Below are 16,837 nucleotides of genomic sequence, written 5' to 3'. Positions count from 1 at the left end.
ATGCCACATCAGAGTCTTCAGCTCTGATTATTTTGGAGACTTCCAAAGCGTCCATCCAGTCACTGATTAAAAAATAGTTACAAGATTTTTAAATTGTATAGTTTTCAATTTTGGCTTTGAGAACTTGGAAATGTTTTTCTTCCACTGAATTAATTAATCTTGACCTCATATTTTGTTTCAGTTTTAATATTTTTATGATAACCATTTTTTACAAAACAATATATAATCTATAATGAGTACAATTAGTCTAAATTATACCTTCTGCCACCTTAATCGTACATACATAAATGAACATTGAAATCACATAAGCAGGTCCAGAACTTCATAAAAGTATTTCAGAGACCAAAACTTCTCACCATATGAGATTGTGCATGAATGTTTTTAGCTGCTAGAGTTGTATAGAGCTTGTAAGAAAATTATGAGTGAGGTGTTTTATCTCTCAGACTTATTGAAAGTACTCAGGCACAGTTTTTGAAAGCACTGATTTGAATCGATTTTTTTATCCAGCTGAACCCACTGTAGAGTATTTGACTGTTTATTTGCCTTACTCTTTATCTGCATTATTACTTGTTGTTAACAATATTACTTGTTTTTAACAATATTGGCTACAGGGAAGGTCATACTTGGTTCATCTATACCCCCTCCATCCTAGTTTTAATATTTATGTTATTGAAAAACTGCTGCTTACCCCAAAGAAAGAGTGAAAAAAAAAAATCGTAGTCAGTAAGAATTTGTATTAAGACAACTTAATTCAAACTGATGTTTGAGCTTTTTGCTGGCATTATGTTGCAGGAAAACTGAATGATCAGCTTTGTCCATTGTCTGAAAGGCAATCTTGTGCTCTACTAGAGAAAATTCGATAAGAAAAGGCTGTGCAGCGTGATGGTGTATTGTGAAAAGTTGTTTGAATATCTCATATGGGCTTTGGACCTGTTAGCTTTTAGAAGTCTTCTTATTACAGACAAGTTGAAAGTAGAAGTGCTTTTAGTGGTTGCTGAGTTTGTCTTTTGACTTAGAATTAGCTGAAAATATTTATACTGGTATTCCAGAAGAAAAATAATTTGAAAATTAGGTGCTTTTCCCCCCGTTTATTTTAACAGATATTTTCTCTCTGACGTCCTTTTATGTATCACTTTGTGTTGCACGTATTCTAAAACACATCTCTGACTTAATTTGCCAAAACTAGCAATTTGTTGTTGTTTGAGTGTGTTGTCTGGGAAAACGAGTGAGTTGGGAAGAGGAAGATTTAAGAACAGAGTTTTTAAAGTTTGTCTTTTGCAGCGTTCTGTGGGAAATCTGCAGGATTTCACCATCACACAGGCAGGGTCAGCCATCACCATATCCACTTGCATGATATATGAGAGGGACTTTCTAGGGTGCAGAGAACATGAGTCAGTTTTTAAAATCTGTTTTATGAGTCTGAATTAATCCTCTCTATAATCTATACACAAGGAAGATAAAAGATTTAAAAACTGAAGCTAAAGATCAGAGCCTTCTCTGAAATAGGGGTGTGACTAATTTCTTTCCTTTTATAGCTATGTCTTTCTTACAGTGAAAGAGGAGGCAGAAGGTTTATGAAAAGGTCCAGTAGAAGCCATTCGGAAAGCTTCACACATCCTGCCCTTTAATCAAATCTGTTTTTTCCCTCCTATAGGGAAAGCTATTTACGTCTGTCATGATTTTGATCTTCAGAAGTTAAGTCCTGTTGAATTCATATACAAAAGTGTCTGCTGTCATAGACTGGAGTTGGGCACTCTGGTTTTGGCCTGACTTGGAAGCTGTTGATCCTTCTACTTGTACATACATAGCTGCTAATCTTGGTTTGGGAAACTTGGGAAACTTCAGGAAACTCCACAGGCTGTTTGTGTTCAGCGCACGGCAGCTCTTCAGCGCTGCAGACAAATTTAATCTCTTCCCAGTCTGTTCCTTTAGAGCAACTCTGCCTGTGTAAAGATAAGAATGGGAACAAATCCTGCAGGTCTTAGAGGCGGCGGGTCTGTCTGAAGCAAAACTTTTTTTAGAGTCAGATAAGAGTAGCAAGGACAACGGTCTGAAGAACGCCTGTATTTGCATCTGCTAGACCCACTGCCTGCTTGCTCCTTACTTGATTGACAGCAAAAAATGAGCACTAGGACTTCTCTGGCCTTTGCTTTCTCTTCCAGTTTTACTGCTGGATGTCATTATTTAATACCAGAAATTTTTTTTTTTTTTTTTTTTTTTTTTTTTCAGCGTTATATTATCACAACACTTTAAATCCAAGCCCTTTATTCCATTTGATGTATGTTGACAGTTTTTGCCTTGGCTGTCAGACAGTAGTCAGGGATGGACCCTGCAAGTTACCTCATGTGGGCATCTACAAATAACCTGTCAGCTAAGTGGGGCCCAGACTTGATGATGTGTGGCAAAAAGTGGCTATAAAAAAAATGACCATTACTGTCCCACAGAGTGAGAAGGCTTTGGATTTTGTGTTGTGGAAAGAAGAGCAAGTCTTAAGATATGTATACCGTCAATTTAGTCATTAGATGTAGATAAATTTTATCACTATGGGTAGGTAATTTCACATTGATGGTACTGTGAATTAGGAAGCTGTAGGGAGGTTAACCAAATATTAATAAAATAGTCACTGGGAGGAGCTATTAGTTATTTTGAGAACTTCTGAATTTAAAGAATAATAACTCGCAGCAGGTCAGTAACTCATCCATACTCAAATTAGTCTTGTTTCTTGGCATAGGATATCTGACTTACTTTGTATGTAGAGGAATGCGAATGAGTTCCATGGGCTTTAGTGCAGTACCTCTTGGCAGCATTAGTACCTTTTTATGTTAAGTTGCTGTTGCAAATTAACCAGATTTTTTGCCAGTGCACCAAAATGCACAGATATGTTACAGCCTTTGAAGTATTTTTTAAAAAATATTCTTTAAATAGGAATCACAAAGTATGCAGTCTTTTCTAACCTGTTAAAATATGGAAATGTTCATTCATTCATATGCATTTCTGGTTTGTGCTGTTTAGGCACACAAATTAAACAACAATTTATTGAGCAAGATATCGTGCTGTTGATCCAAATAGTGATTTTTTTAAACTCAAATAAGCTTACAGTCTTTCTTAAATGAGTAAATAATCTGAGGAGCATAGACCCCATGTATATTCAAGATAGAGAGCAGCAGGACCTGAAGATGAGTCTGACTGCTGAATCTAATTTACCCTCTGGTAGTGGCTGCTTGTAGCCTGACTGCTGCAAAGTTTCTTTTTTAAAGATTCATAACTTCTCCAGAGTCAAGCTGATTTTCACAGATGGGGCCCTGTTAAATTTCAGATCCTTACTTCAAAGCAAGATGGTGCTAGAGCTCTTTGACAAGATGGTCACCATTTTTCTTATTATGGATAAAGCACTGCGTTGTCTTCCCTGGCCTCTTCAGAATCAGTGGAGTGTTTTGGTTGAAATTGTTAAAGCAGAAATTTGGAGTAGAAAACTTCAGTCTGTCTTTTAGAAGTTGACACTTATATAAGCGACTGAAGTAATCCTCTAATAAGAATTGTTGGGCAGCTTGCATATTGAGGACATTTACACTCCATCTCTACTAATAAAGAAGTTTTTAATAAAAATGATTGCCCTTTTCAGAGTGAGAAAAAATAAAGGCAACTTCATGCATTAATGAATAAAAACATTTTTAAATGAATAGCTTGATTTCTAGCGGTGGCATGTTTATTTTAGAAAGATGATTTTATATAACACCATAGGGAAAAAAGATGATGAACTACCACTCCTTTTTTTAATATATAATAAAAAGTATCTTCTTATTCACCCAAGTGTGGTCATTCATAACAACTTATATTTCTGAAGAAGCTTTTAAAATCCAAATAATCATATTTGCAAAAAGAAAGGACACAAGTGACACAGATGTTCTTATTCATACCCTTGCTCTGTGGGAAATTTTCCTAATGAATTAACTAGCCCTCAGAAGGGGAGTCAGCGTCTTTCCCAAGGTTTTACAGGTTTTGGGGGCCAGATATGTGACATTTAAGGGAAACATTGGTTTGTTTGGTCAGGACTTCTAATGTGGTTTATACTGAAAACAGGTTTCTGGTGTCTGTAGAGTCTTCTGTAGTGAGGTCCCCTGCTGCTAAAATACTGACTAATGGGTTATGTGAGGTTTAAGTGACCTGAGGATCATCTCTAGTGTTGGTGCAGTCAGTAAATTGCTATACTACCATTGCAGAACACTGAAATTTTTTTATTACATGGAATTTATATGTACCTTTTTCTAAAATAATCTCTAAGGCTATAACTTTTCTTAAAAAGCATGCCTTCATGTTTAAGGGTGGGAAGTAATTACCAATTAGTGATTTTTTTAAAACCAAATTTCAGTTGCAATGCTGAGAAGAATCTGAGTTGCTACTTTACAACGTTACATTTATATTACTTTCTGTGCACAGTGTCATATGCTTTTCTAGTTTTCATCTAACAGTTTGAAAATTAATGCAGTGGTTGTCATAGCTATGTATTCCATAGGTGTGTACAGTTAAAGTTTGATCCACAAATAAGAAATTAAGGCACAGGGTACACTTAATGTTAACCCTTGTCACAGCTTCCCACCCATATCGTGGGTTGTATCAAGTGTCTTCCCTATGTAAAAGAAGTGGGCACAACTCACACATTCCAAATACCACCTGCATTTTCAGAATCTACTCAATATTGTTATCGCTCAGGATTCAGTAGATAACATAAAGTACGATTGATTACACGTTCATAATCCCTGACTGGTTTGCTTGCAAAGTTTTCTCATGCATTTTGTTGAATTTAGAATAAAAACAAGTAAAATGACCTTGCATGGAATGTGACATCAAAGTTACTATTTTTCTTATTGTCACTTCATTTTGCATACTGCAAAAATACTAATATCAGCAACTTTGCTTCTTATTAGGACAGCTGTGAATGACCTACCAATCATTCTTATGTTGGTTCTTTTCTATAAGTAAAGCAGTGTTCTTTGGTGTTTCACCTCTTCAGCTTCTTTCCATACCTTACAAAACATCATTACATACATACATTGACAAAGCCATTAAAGTGTATTAAGTTTTCAGGAAGAAGACTGAAGTTTAAAAATAAGTAAGGCAATCAGCACATTTTTAAGTACTCAAGTACAAACAGATAATGGGAAGCAATGCATAGGAAAAAATGCTAAGATTTACAAACCAGGGTTACACATTCTTTAACTTAAGCAATCATTTCATTTTAAATGGAAAAATAACTAAATATCAGCATTTAAAGAAGAGCTTTTGCTTCATCAAATGAGTTAATAATAGAGGCAGTCATTTAAATTGTGTCTTGACACAGAAAACAGTTTTAGATTTGTTCTGTTCTCCCACACCTTCCTTTTTGCAGAAATCAAAATTCAGTCATCAGAATTACCTTCAAGCAGATATTTTTCAAGCAATTGTCTGTCATGGGATACATTATTAAAATCATGTTGATCTTCTCTTAGCCAAGAAAGGGGAAAAAAAATGTTTTCCAAACTAGACTGACTTTTGTACTGATTAAACATAAATAATTTTTAAAATTATGTAGTTATAATACAAAGGAAAATAGGAGTTAAAAATATTTTTGGTGACAAGTTAAATAAGCCGTCTCTTACTCTGATAAGAAATGGAAGAATACAAATTTGGGAATTTATTTGAAATACTGTAATTCTATTAGGGAAACCTAAATTATTTGCTTTCATCAAGAACACTCTTGCCATTTATTCTCACAGTCAAACTAGGAGCAGATTTACAAAGACGCGTAGTGGGAGGACCCTTCCAGTCTAGAATATGATCCATCTTCTATTCTCTTGTTTAGACTTGAGCCCCTTTTAGGGATGCCATCAGGTTTTGTTCTCTTGCTTTCTGGTAGTCTGGATCACTTCCTGCAAGGAACTTGTGAGACACCAGATTGCACAGGTGACAGACTGTATGTTCTGTCATAGCTTTGATACTAGGAGTGGAAAACTCATCCTGTTGCTAAATGGGGTAAGATTTTGCATTAAGCATAATGCTGTCATTGACCCATAAACACTGGATAGTGTATGTTTAATAGTTCTTTTTTTTAAATTGGATTTTGGAAGAAAAAAGTTGTCTAATTTTTGAGTGCCTTGGTTCAATAAGATCTAATGGATTTAGCTGAGGAGCATTGAAAAGGAGATGGTGTATTTGGCCTGATGAAGTCTTACTTTAAAACCTTAGTTTAATGTAATGAATCATTTACCAAACTAATTGTGTGTTCTTTCGCTGAAGTTCTCATTTAATTAGAGAACCAATTTTTGCCAGTTTACATTCCTAATCAACTTAAAGGATTTTTAGTGAAGAGCAATTCAGGTATCCTTAAACCTTAGCCGCATACTAAATGCACTAGGGTGCTATCAGTGTTTCGCGTCATGTCTGTGGTTAGCCCTAAGGACTAGAGAGAGCCCACCACTGGGACTCCTATCTTTGTCCTTGTTTGGCATTTATTCAGGTAAGAAGGCAAGTTGTGCCTGACCTTTTCCAGATGCATCACTCTTTTCTCTTAACCAGCTGTGCGGTTCACTGGATTGAGGTGAAGCCCCACTTCACCTACACACACACACAGAGCCCTTAACAAGTAAACGGTGAAAAATGAGTTGGGGAGTCTCCTTCCTGTTGAGACCCAGCTGTTCTGTTGAGGTGCAGAGATATGTTCTTCCCCTTTACTTCCCTGATGGAAGTCAGACATTTAGTCATGACTGTTTCCTAGGTATGGAAATATTGGAATCTCAAAAACTGGATATGCCTTGATGTGAGCAGTTGACCAGTATTTGGGGAAAAAGTGCTATGTGAGTGAAATAATACCATACTTAGAAGGCGTAGCCACACACTTTTCTTTCCCTGTACCTATATATTCCTATGCAGGAACTCATGGCACCAAAAATTAGATTTCCTTGCAATCATTTTCTGAGCCATTCTGTCAGTCCACTTTTCTGCTTCATGAAGAAATGTTTTCAGCTGCTGTTCTCATAAAGAAATGATGCTTCTGTTTAGCCTGAGTATTAAAAACTCAAGGGAATGCCAGCTACCCTTCAGAGACCCTGACTGCCTTGGGTAACTGGTGCCTATTACATTCCTTCCATATTGGTAACACTCAAAGCCATGTATTTGCTTAGTGTTTCACTGATTTTAGGACCAAAAGGGTGCAATTCATTTCTGTTTTCATCTACATTACTTTCTATAAAGTTAAATTACACTGCATGCTTTTCAAAATTAACTTTATTTTTGTTTTCTATCCAAGTTGGATAACGGAGATGAGCAAGCAGCCCAGATCAGACGTGAACTAGATGGACGGCTACAATTGGCAGAACAAATGGCAAGGGTGAGTGGTTGCTTTCATGTACCCCAAACCGTATCTTCATGTGAGACTGAGTGGGATGATGCGTCGTGTGTGTTTCCACTTTCAAATTCTAAAGTCAGGCAGAAGATCAGTTGAAAACAGTCTGGCAGATGCATTTCTTTCTGCTCTAGAGTATCTGTGTCAACAGGGGTAGGGAGAAAGCAAAAGTTCTTTTTGGAAGGTTATATGCTCTGTGATCCTACATTTTCTTCATCAGCGAGTCCAGTGGTGAAATTGTGTATGTTATTTGCACCTTTGGGATTATGTATTTTGGAACTAAAAAAAGTCATCTTTTACATACAAAAGTGCATTATGCTGTGCTTAGGGTATAATGATAATGTTTATGTCTTACAACAGGTTACAGGTGATATACTTTAAAGTATATAGAATATAGTTTACATACATAGATTAGGACTAAATTCATAATGGTTATATTAGTATTGCAAGTAACAAACTATGAGTGAGTTTTGCAAGTCAATTTAGTGATAGATTTATAAGGTTTTTTTGTAAATTTTGGAAGACAAGCCTATTTTTCTCTCCTATAGCTTGCATTTTATTTCACTGAACAGGATTATCATAGAATCATAGAATAGTTTGGGTTGGAAGGGACCTTAACGAATACCTAGTTCCAGCCTCCCTGCCACCTTCCATTAGACCAGGTTGCTCAAAGCCCCATCCAACCTGGTCTTAAACACTTCCAGGGAGACCAGGCAGCCACAACTTCTCTGAGCAACCTGTTCCAGTGCCTCACCACCCTCACAGTAAAGAATTTCTTCCTTTTATCTAATCTATATCTACCCTCTTTCAGTTCAAAAGTGTTACGCCTTGTCCTGTTACTCCAATCCCTGACAGAGTCCCTCCCCATCTTTCCTGTAGCCCCCATTAAGTACTGGAGGGCTGCTGTAAGGTGTCCCTGGAGCCTTCTCTTCTCCAGGCTGAACAACCTCAAGTCTCTCAGCCTGTCCTCATAAGGGAGGTGCTCCAGCCCCCCATCATCTTTGTGGCATCCTCTGGACTCACCCCTACAGGTCCATGTCCTTTCTATGCTGGGGGCCCCAGAGCTGGACACAGTAATGCAGGTTGGGTCTCATGAGAGTGGAGTAGAGGGAGAGAATCACTTCCCTTGACCTGCTGGCCACACTTCTCTTGATTTAGCCCAGGATACAGTTGGCTTTCTGGGCTGTGAGTGCTCATTGCTGCTTATAGTCAGTTTTCCATCCACTAATACTCCCAAGTCCTTCTCTGCAGGACTGCTCTCAGTCCACTCATCACCCAGCCTGTATTTGTGCTTGGGATTGCCCTGACTCATGTTCAGGACCTTGCACTTGGCCTTGTTGATTATTAAATGAGGTTTGCACAAGCCCACCTCTCAAGCTTGTCCAGGTCCCTCTGGACTGCACATCCCTTCCCTCCAGCGAGCCAACCACACCACACAGCTTGGTGTCATCAGCGAACTTGCTGAGAGTGCACTCAGTACCACTGTCCATGTCACCGACAAAGATGTTAAAGAGTGCTGGTCCCAGTACTGACCCCTAAGGAACTCCACTCAGTTTAAACACTATTTAAACACTATTACACTATACCTAAGTCCTACAGAGGACTAAGGTGATTTTTAAATTATCTCTGTAAATCTCTGTGTAATAATTCAGCATTATTTTCAAAGTGAGTGACCTATTATTAAATAGAAATAAACAGTGATAGGTATTTTATGTCATGGTTGCAGTTTAACAGCTTTATGTTAGGAGCATAAATGTGATTGATTATTTTTAGTAACATGAGAAATGGATGAAGTAACAAAATTATTAGTGGACAGTTCATTTTGTCAATTTATAAAATATTTGAAGGCAACATTAAAGGTATATTCTCAACTGACATACTTAAAACACATGTATTAGAAATATCTGATGTGTACATATTCAACCTGGGTTTATGGTTAAATGATTCGGGGGAGGGAAATGTTTCCGTTTTTATATATTCCCCTTTATTTTTTTTACTTGCTCAAAGAGATGTTTTATCTACTATTTTTGAGGAATATGATGGAATTCTTGATTCAAATTACATTTATTCTTGTCAAAATTAGCTGTATTTATGGGGTGGGATTAGCCTTCCTATTACTGTTTTGAAGATATAATAATACACAGACACAAGATTTTTTTAAAATTAAATATCTCTTTACTGAGAGCAAATCAACAAATTAATATGATGTATAATGTGGGATGATTTTTTTTCCTCCCTAACTTTTAAAATATACCTTTGAAGGAAAGAAAATTCCCCAAATTCATAACAAGAGAAATGGAGAACATGTACATAGAAGAGTTGCGGTCTTCGGTGAATTTGCTGATGGCAAATTTGGAAAGTCTTCCAGTGTCTAAAGGTGGGCCGGAATTTAAACTGCAGAAGTTAAAGCGATCACAGAACTCTGCATTCTTGGACATAGGAGATGAAAATGAAGTTCAACTGTCGAAGTCTGATGTGGTCCTCTCCTTCACATTAGAGGTAATCACATATTTAACAGAAAACTTGTTGACAGTTTGAATTACTAGGATAACTATGTCTTGACACTTTTTTATTGTTAGTCCTTCCCTGGTAATTTTAAAATTTTATGGTGAAGAAATAAATTATTCTTTGTTTCTTTGATAATTATGATTTAGAATAGAGCTATATGATGCATTTTTCCCTTGCAGCAGTAGTTGCATTTAGGCCCATGGCAGTGTGGGCAGTTGAATCTTCCCCCGCAAATATAACTTTAAATGAATTGCAGTACATTATACTTAAGTATATTTTTGAATGTAATAATGAAACACTGTTGTCATCAGGAACTCAATCACAGAATTTTACAAACAAGTTATGTTTTCTCATTGAAACCATTTAGAGAATAAATTAAAAATAATATTTCTTCATGACAAACTTTTATAAATTTCTTCATTTTCCTCAAGAAACTAGCTCATGTGTACTGAGATTATGCAGGAAGTCTTGTCTTCAGGGATCCAGTCCTAATCCATATAGAGCTCAACTGAGTTCAAGAGGAAACCACAAGTACAGTTAGTTACTTAAACATATCTGATGACATCATCATAGCTCAGGTCCAATTCTGCAAATGTGCATATCAAGGAAATGCTGATCTCTTTTTCAATAATAGAATCAAAACATTTCTAGAGTGTGTATAGTGTATTTGTTGGTCACAAGGTGCCACACTTGTGCTATGCACTTGGAGTGGCTTTAGTTTATTTAAGACAATGGATAATGTTATAAAATAAATGTTTCAATTATTAAATGGTTTAAAACAAACAAAAAGTGTTTATCTTTTAAACAATGTTTTTTTCTTAAATGAAACGAATATCTGCTTATTTCATGTAATGTTGAAAATTCAGATCAATTTTTCTTTCCATAGAATTTTTAAAAAGTAAAAAATGGACAGATAAAGTTTAAATCCTTTATATAACAGAGAAATTACTTATCCCACTGTATGCAATTTTATCACTAGCTAATAATGTAAAAGCCCAACATCAACTTTCATAGAGTAGTAAGATATATCATTCCGTACACCAGAAAGTATTAGTTAATCAAGCCTCTAAAACTGGCGTGCAGGCATTGGTACTGAAGTATATGAAATGATGAAGCAGTTTTAAAACTTGTGTGCATCTCCATCATGTGTGCTGTGTCTGCCTCAGGTGGAATAGTAAGCCTGGAATAAAACATGAATATCAATAAGAAAGCATAGTTCTGAAGGACCTAAAAATTACCTGAAAAAGTTCTGTCAGTGATGTTTCCTATCTTCAAGAAAGTTAGCTTGGTGAGGGATGTAAGAAAAAGAAAAGCTTTCTCAGTGCCTCTAGACAGAAATATTAAGTATGTACTAAAAATGTACTAATGTGATATTTGAGGGAAAAGTCCAGAAAAAGACTGAAATGATCATGAAATGAAAATTGACAGGAGATATAATTTCTAGTAAATTTGGAATCATTTTGCTTTGTTTACAGTCCTTCCCCTCTCACACCAGAAATGTAGACTATTGGGTCTGGTGAACTTAGATTTTTTTATTTTTTCACTGATAAAGCACAGAGATGTTCTGCAAGGTTAGTAATCTAAAATGTGGTGAATAAATAAGCTGAATTTCTTGCTGGCCAATTATGTGCGTATCTTACTCTTGTAAAGCTAAATCTTAGAGGCTGTAAGAGCAAAAGGAAACAGCTGAGCTGATAGTTATTTAGACTGAAACATGGAAGATCTGCTCTTTTTCTATGCAGATGAGAAAATTAAAAAAAAGCTGATTGCATTTCCTCAGACAGAATATTTTTGGAAAAAGTGAGGTCATATGCGCACAATTTCACATTTCTTGACTAACATATAAACATATCCATATCATGTCTTCTGTGATGTGACTTAATTAAACTGTAGTTTAAGCAGCAAAATCCCCACTGAGGGCTGCTGCACAAGCACTTGAACGAATGGGAAATCTATAACATGTCTCAACATTATCACGGAGTATAAGAACACGAAAATTTCTTGGTGGTTAGGGAAAGTGGCTGGGGTTCATGCTGTCACTGTATGTTGTTATTAAGACAGAAGAGCAAAACATGTTAGCAACATTTATAATGTTCTGGTGGGAATGGACCTTGCTGTCTAAGTTGAGACATCCCTGCGCATCACTGCAAGCATCAGTGACTGGTTTTGGAAGTTGGATGTTGCCTCAGATAGCCTTTTTGGAGAAGTTTGTAAAATAAATAAATAAAATATCAAAGTAGTAGAAGAAGACTTCATCACTTACGTTCTTCAGCTGTTGGACAGTTTCAGAAATAGACAAGCAATATTTAGGAAGCTGTTTATCAGCTAATGAGCTAGTAAATAAGGTAGTGACACCTTCCTTCCTAATGAAATTTTTTTCTATTGATGGAATCCAGAATTGCTACCAAAGAAAAATGTACTGAGCGATTAAATTGGAAGCTCAAGGAAAGAAGTATCAACATAAAAATTAATAAATATGGAGACTGCATTGATCAAAGACATACATTTGGCATGTGGAAAGACCATATAGGCAGCTAGAAGGATCTCTACTGCATTTTCTCAGTGATTGATGATCACTTTGATAAATACGTAAATTCCTGGACCACAAAAGATGGAAAAGAGAAGTGATTACGTCATTCTCAGTGAATTGCTGTTATTATTTATAAAGTGTAATAGGCAGTGTTGATCATTTATGAGTGATGTAAAATTTTTCTAAATGATCAATGACTGTCATCTCACTAATGTTGCGAAACTAGCGATTTTACAAGACATCTAACTATTGCTAAGATTCTGGGAGTTTTAAAGTACAAAGGATTTTACAACTAGTGGTGAAGCCTGGCTTAACATACTTCAATTAAAACTAATTGGAAAATACACAAGCAGTTTAATGGCAAAATATTTTAGTAGTTACTTGCTGACCTAAGAAACCAGTTGCCTCTGTTGAGACTGAAAGTAGTAATTGTTTTTTTCCCCTTTAAAACAATCAAACAAATACTGTTTTTTCTCTGCTGACTAAATGAACCACATTTTTCCCAGTTTCTTCTCACAGGCCAAAATGGGGCTGGAAAGTAAAGCAGCTTTTCCAAAGCAAGCAGGGAAACCTGACTTTCCTCTCAAATCTCTCAACTAGAAACATCTGAAGTGTAAAAATTGCAATAATTTCACACCGTGACAAACTGTAAAGTTTATAAAAGGCAGAGAGCATTTGAAGTAGTGCTGCATTTGGCTCTTCTGAGCTATAACTGAGTAGTTTAGAGCTATGGGTTCTGCCAAACTCAGAATTTCCCTGGTGAGAAAATTTCTCAGGGCACAGCTGGTGGAGGTGGCTTTTTCCCTTTCTCCTCCCCCCCATCCCCATATACACACTGAACCTGACTGCAAGTACTGAGCTGGGAGAAGAGACAGATAGAGGGGGGAAGAAATTATAGCAGCTTATAGCAATGCTCTGACCTGCTTCATGCTCAGCAGACCACTAAATCACTTCGGAGATTCAAGGGTTGCAACCTTCAGTGTCACAGTACTACAATTAAACCTTTCAAGATGTCATCAGTGTACTTTGTTGTCTTGTTTAAATTCTGACTTAGTAACCTATTCACTCTATAAATACTTGTTTAGATGACTGCTTAGAAGATACATTTCCTCATGTATTTAGACATTAATCTCAAATTCAACTTCTAGCATTTAAATTATGATTGGCATGAGTTTTTGATCATGGTCCAAGTAGAAACAGAGCAAAAATTTCAATTCTTACTATATATTGTTGAAAGTAGAAAAAGAAGGCAAAATTAAAACTCAACTTTTTTTTTTTTTTTTTTTTTTTTTTTTTTTTTTACCTGCATGGAACTTAGTACTGCAATAGCTCTTCTATGTAATGTTTTATGAATGGTAAACTATTTGCTTTCTTCTTCTCAGATCGTTATAATGGAAGTACAAGGTTTAAAGTCAGTCGCTCCCAATCGAATTGTCTACTGCACCATGGAAGTAGAAGGGGGCGAGAAGCTTCAGACGGACCAAGCAGAAGCTTCCAGGCCACAGTAAGCCACTCTGCTGTTGCTACATCCAGCATCTCTTTCCTTCATATTATGGGAGAACCTAACTGACCGTTTGTACAATTAAGTTGGCGCTAGTTATATGAAGTTTTTTCCTGGGTAGTTATCTTAAATTCTGTCTGAAAAATGAAAATACAGATAATAGTTATTAATGATGAATTAAATACAAAGCCTGAATGCTGTCCAAATGAATGCCATTGAATGTATGTGTGAGGAAAAGAGCTAGACACTGCATTCTCTGAAAATACAAACCTCTTGTTAGATGTTAGCTTAAGGTGGTTTCAGTATTCTAGGTTAATGTGCAGGTGTCCTTGTGGAGTGTAACTTGTACAATTGGTGGAAATCAATACTCAGTAATCAATCTTGACAAAGCTTACTGACCTGCTGAGCCTATTTCATTTTAAATTATAGGATCCACTTCTTTCAATTAATTTTTGAGGGAGGCAGTCAGCAAACTAACTTGGAGGGGGATAACATCATGCCATCTGTAGTTGAACCATTCAGAGTGGCAGAGAGGAAGAAAATTAAGTGTGTTTTTTGGTTGATTTGTTTGACCTACACACTGATTTCAGACACTTTTCTCTGTTAAAATGTCATTTGGAATCTTTTGTAGAGAACTTTCCAGACAGTGTGTTGGGGTTTTACTGGCACCATAGTGTGCCTTGTGAAAGACAATTTAAAAATTGCAGTTGTTACAGTATCTGATAAAACACCTTCAACAGTTGGGATTGTAGTTTCTATTCCTTTCAGAGCACAAATACAGAGTTCTGTTAAGCAAAATTATAGGCAGAGTTTTATTTGCTTCTGGGTTTTGGAGGAGGAGGACATCTCATTTGGTGGACTTTCTCCTACTTGCAGCAAGTTTCCTTTCCAAGCAACCTACTCCAGTAACATACTCAAACAGCTTTGCAGAACTCCAAGTATGTGGGATGAGATGTAAAATTCACTTGTCACAGTTCCTGGCTGTGTTCCTTCTCCAGGGCATAGGAATGCTCAGTCTTAGCATTTGCATGTACTATGTGAGAAACTTCTAAAAGCAGCTGTAGCACAAAAGACACACAGATATACGTGCTGAAGCAAGGTCATAAGTGGGTATGCAACATACCCTGCTCATTTGCGGACCTGTTGGGGAGTTCTGGTGGCTCGGGGTCCCACGAGAGTCACAAGGCTTTCTCATGGAGACCATGTCTCTAAGCTGTTTTGTCTTTAGACTCATAGTTGCTGTCATACTGTTCCTTGAAACAAGTGCCAGCCAACTTTTGCCTACTATAACAGTCAAGATTCCCATTTCTTCTGATGGCGTATCTCTCTTTTTCCTCACTCTTGATAGCTTCTGTTTTAAATGCTTGATTAACCTTTCACATGATTGGTGTGGGTTTTCAAATCTCCCTAAATCACATAGAATACACAAATACTTGATTCTTTGGCACAGTTATTCTCCTTTCAGAAAACAGTCTGTAGATACTAAGGGGTCTGTTTCTCTCTAGCGATTTCCAGATAATGGTGAACAAAACATGGCAGGCTTGGTTCATGGTCAGTTCATGGTTTACTTATTACATACTGAGAGCTGCAGGTTAGGGTAACAGTTGTAAGGATTGTGTATAGATACATCTGGTAAAAGTTAATAACGGATCACTTGATTTTCCTACCTGTCAAAGTAGAAACTGTGAAAAGGAAGTTCCAGAGTAGGTGAAGTCAACAGGAGAACAACTGGAGTGCTTCTAGGAAAAGGGATAGTGTTAGGACCTGCTCTGAGCTTGTAAACTGATTTAGAAGATTTCAGGCTCCATAGATATGAATTGATTGAATATGGGAGAAAGACAGGTTACAGACTATTCCATATAAGTGATGTATGTACCAAATGCATGTGGATTTGTATGGAAAAAATTATGCATCTTTAGAAAGACTGAGGCATGCCCTGAACCATACAATGGGAGGACAGGAATGGGAGTTACTGGTGCTGTTGACCTGCTGTTCTGCAAAGCAGTATAACTTGTAGGGGCAGCTGATAGAGCTCTAAAATCTATGTTGTTCTTGTGCTCTTTTGAGTTGTACTGTTTTCCATTTCTGTCAAGTAATTAAGAGACATTGGCATACGGTATGATTATGAGCATATAGACACATGTAGTTTATAAGCATTTATAGAGATGTATTTTGAGGCAACAGATTAGAATATTAAATTAGACAAGCATGAAATTAGCAAATTGTGGGCAAACAGTAAAGAAGATGGAGGAAGCTGCCTATGGAATGGGAGATCCTTTATTCCACAGTTTAATTTTTCTGTTAGAGCCAAATCAGGTTTTCTTGACAGTAGCAATATTGCTTATTTTTTGGTTGGTGGCAGAGGGAACTAAGGGAGCTTGGCAGAGTTTAATCAGAAAATTGCACTGGTAGAAGAGAGCCTAGGAAATACTGTTATAGGCAGGGAGGAGTCCCTAAGTTTCAAAAGACTTAATGTGTCTCTTTCTCTCTCCTATCCCAGCCTGCATCCAGTCCTTCTAAGACCTTTCTTACTTTTATGACTAACACATCCCTTTCCCCACACAGTCATCTGCCTCCTCTTCCCCACTGCTTCTTTCAGCACTCATCAGTATTCTTTGATAGGGACCTGCTGGGATGATGAGGAGGATCAGTCACTGAGTGAAGGGTTGGATGTTCTCCTGCAAAGAGGAGGTATGGGAAGAGGTGAAAACAGAAGTGACTTTCTGCCTCTGTTGATGTTAGTAATGGTACTACTACTGGGAAGAGAGATGCCTCCTTTCTATCTCAGTCCTTTGGCAGCAATAGGCAAAGTCATGTAAGTAGAGGCCAGTGACCAGCTGGTCAAGCACACCAATCCACCTCTCATCTCTTTTCTGATACAGAAGAAACAAGCTGTCAGCTGCCCTAGGCTACAGCCTAC

General features: G+C 36.9%; 1 protein-coding gene across 18 annotated transcripts in view; it reads left to right on the top strand.

Annotated features, from left to right (window-relative positions):
- Positions 1 to 16,837, top strand: part of CADPS2 (calcium dependent secretion activator 2) — a 252,497-nt gene that overhangs the window by 57,612 nt on the left and 178,048 nt on the right. For all 18 annotated transcript variants that reach the window (XM_026868446.1, XM_026868444.1, XM_026868436.1 and 15 more), the window contains exons 3-5: positions 7,283 to 7,363; positions 9,641 to 9,877; positions 13,799 to 13,920. In XM_026868446.1, coding sequence (XP_026724247.1) covers positions 7,283 to 7,363; positions 9,641 to 9,877; positions 13,799 to 13,920 — 440 coding nt within the window. The remainder of the gene's footprint in view (positions 1 to 7,282; positions 7,364 to 9,640; positions 9,878 to 13,798; positions 13,921 to 16,837) is intronic.

This window comes from Athene cunicularia (assembly GCF_003259725.1).
Source record: "Athene cunicularia isolate RWA chromosome 1 unlocalized genomic scaffold, athCun1 chr1_part2, whole genome shotgun sequence".
NCBI lineage: Eukaryota > Metazoa > Chordata > Aves > Strigiformes > Strigidae > Athene > Athene cunicularia.
Note: the sequence above shows the minus strand (reverse complement) of the source record. Positions and strands in the feature narration are given on the sequence as shown.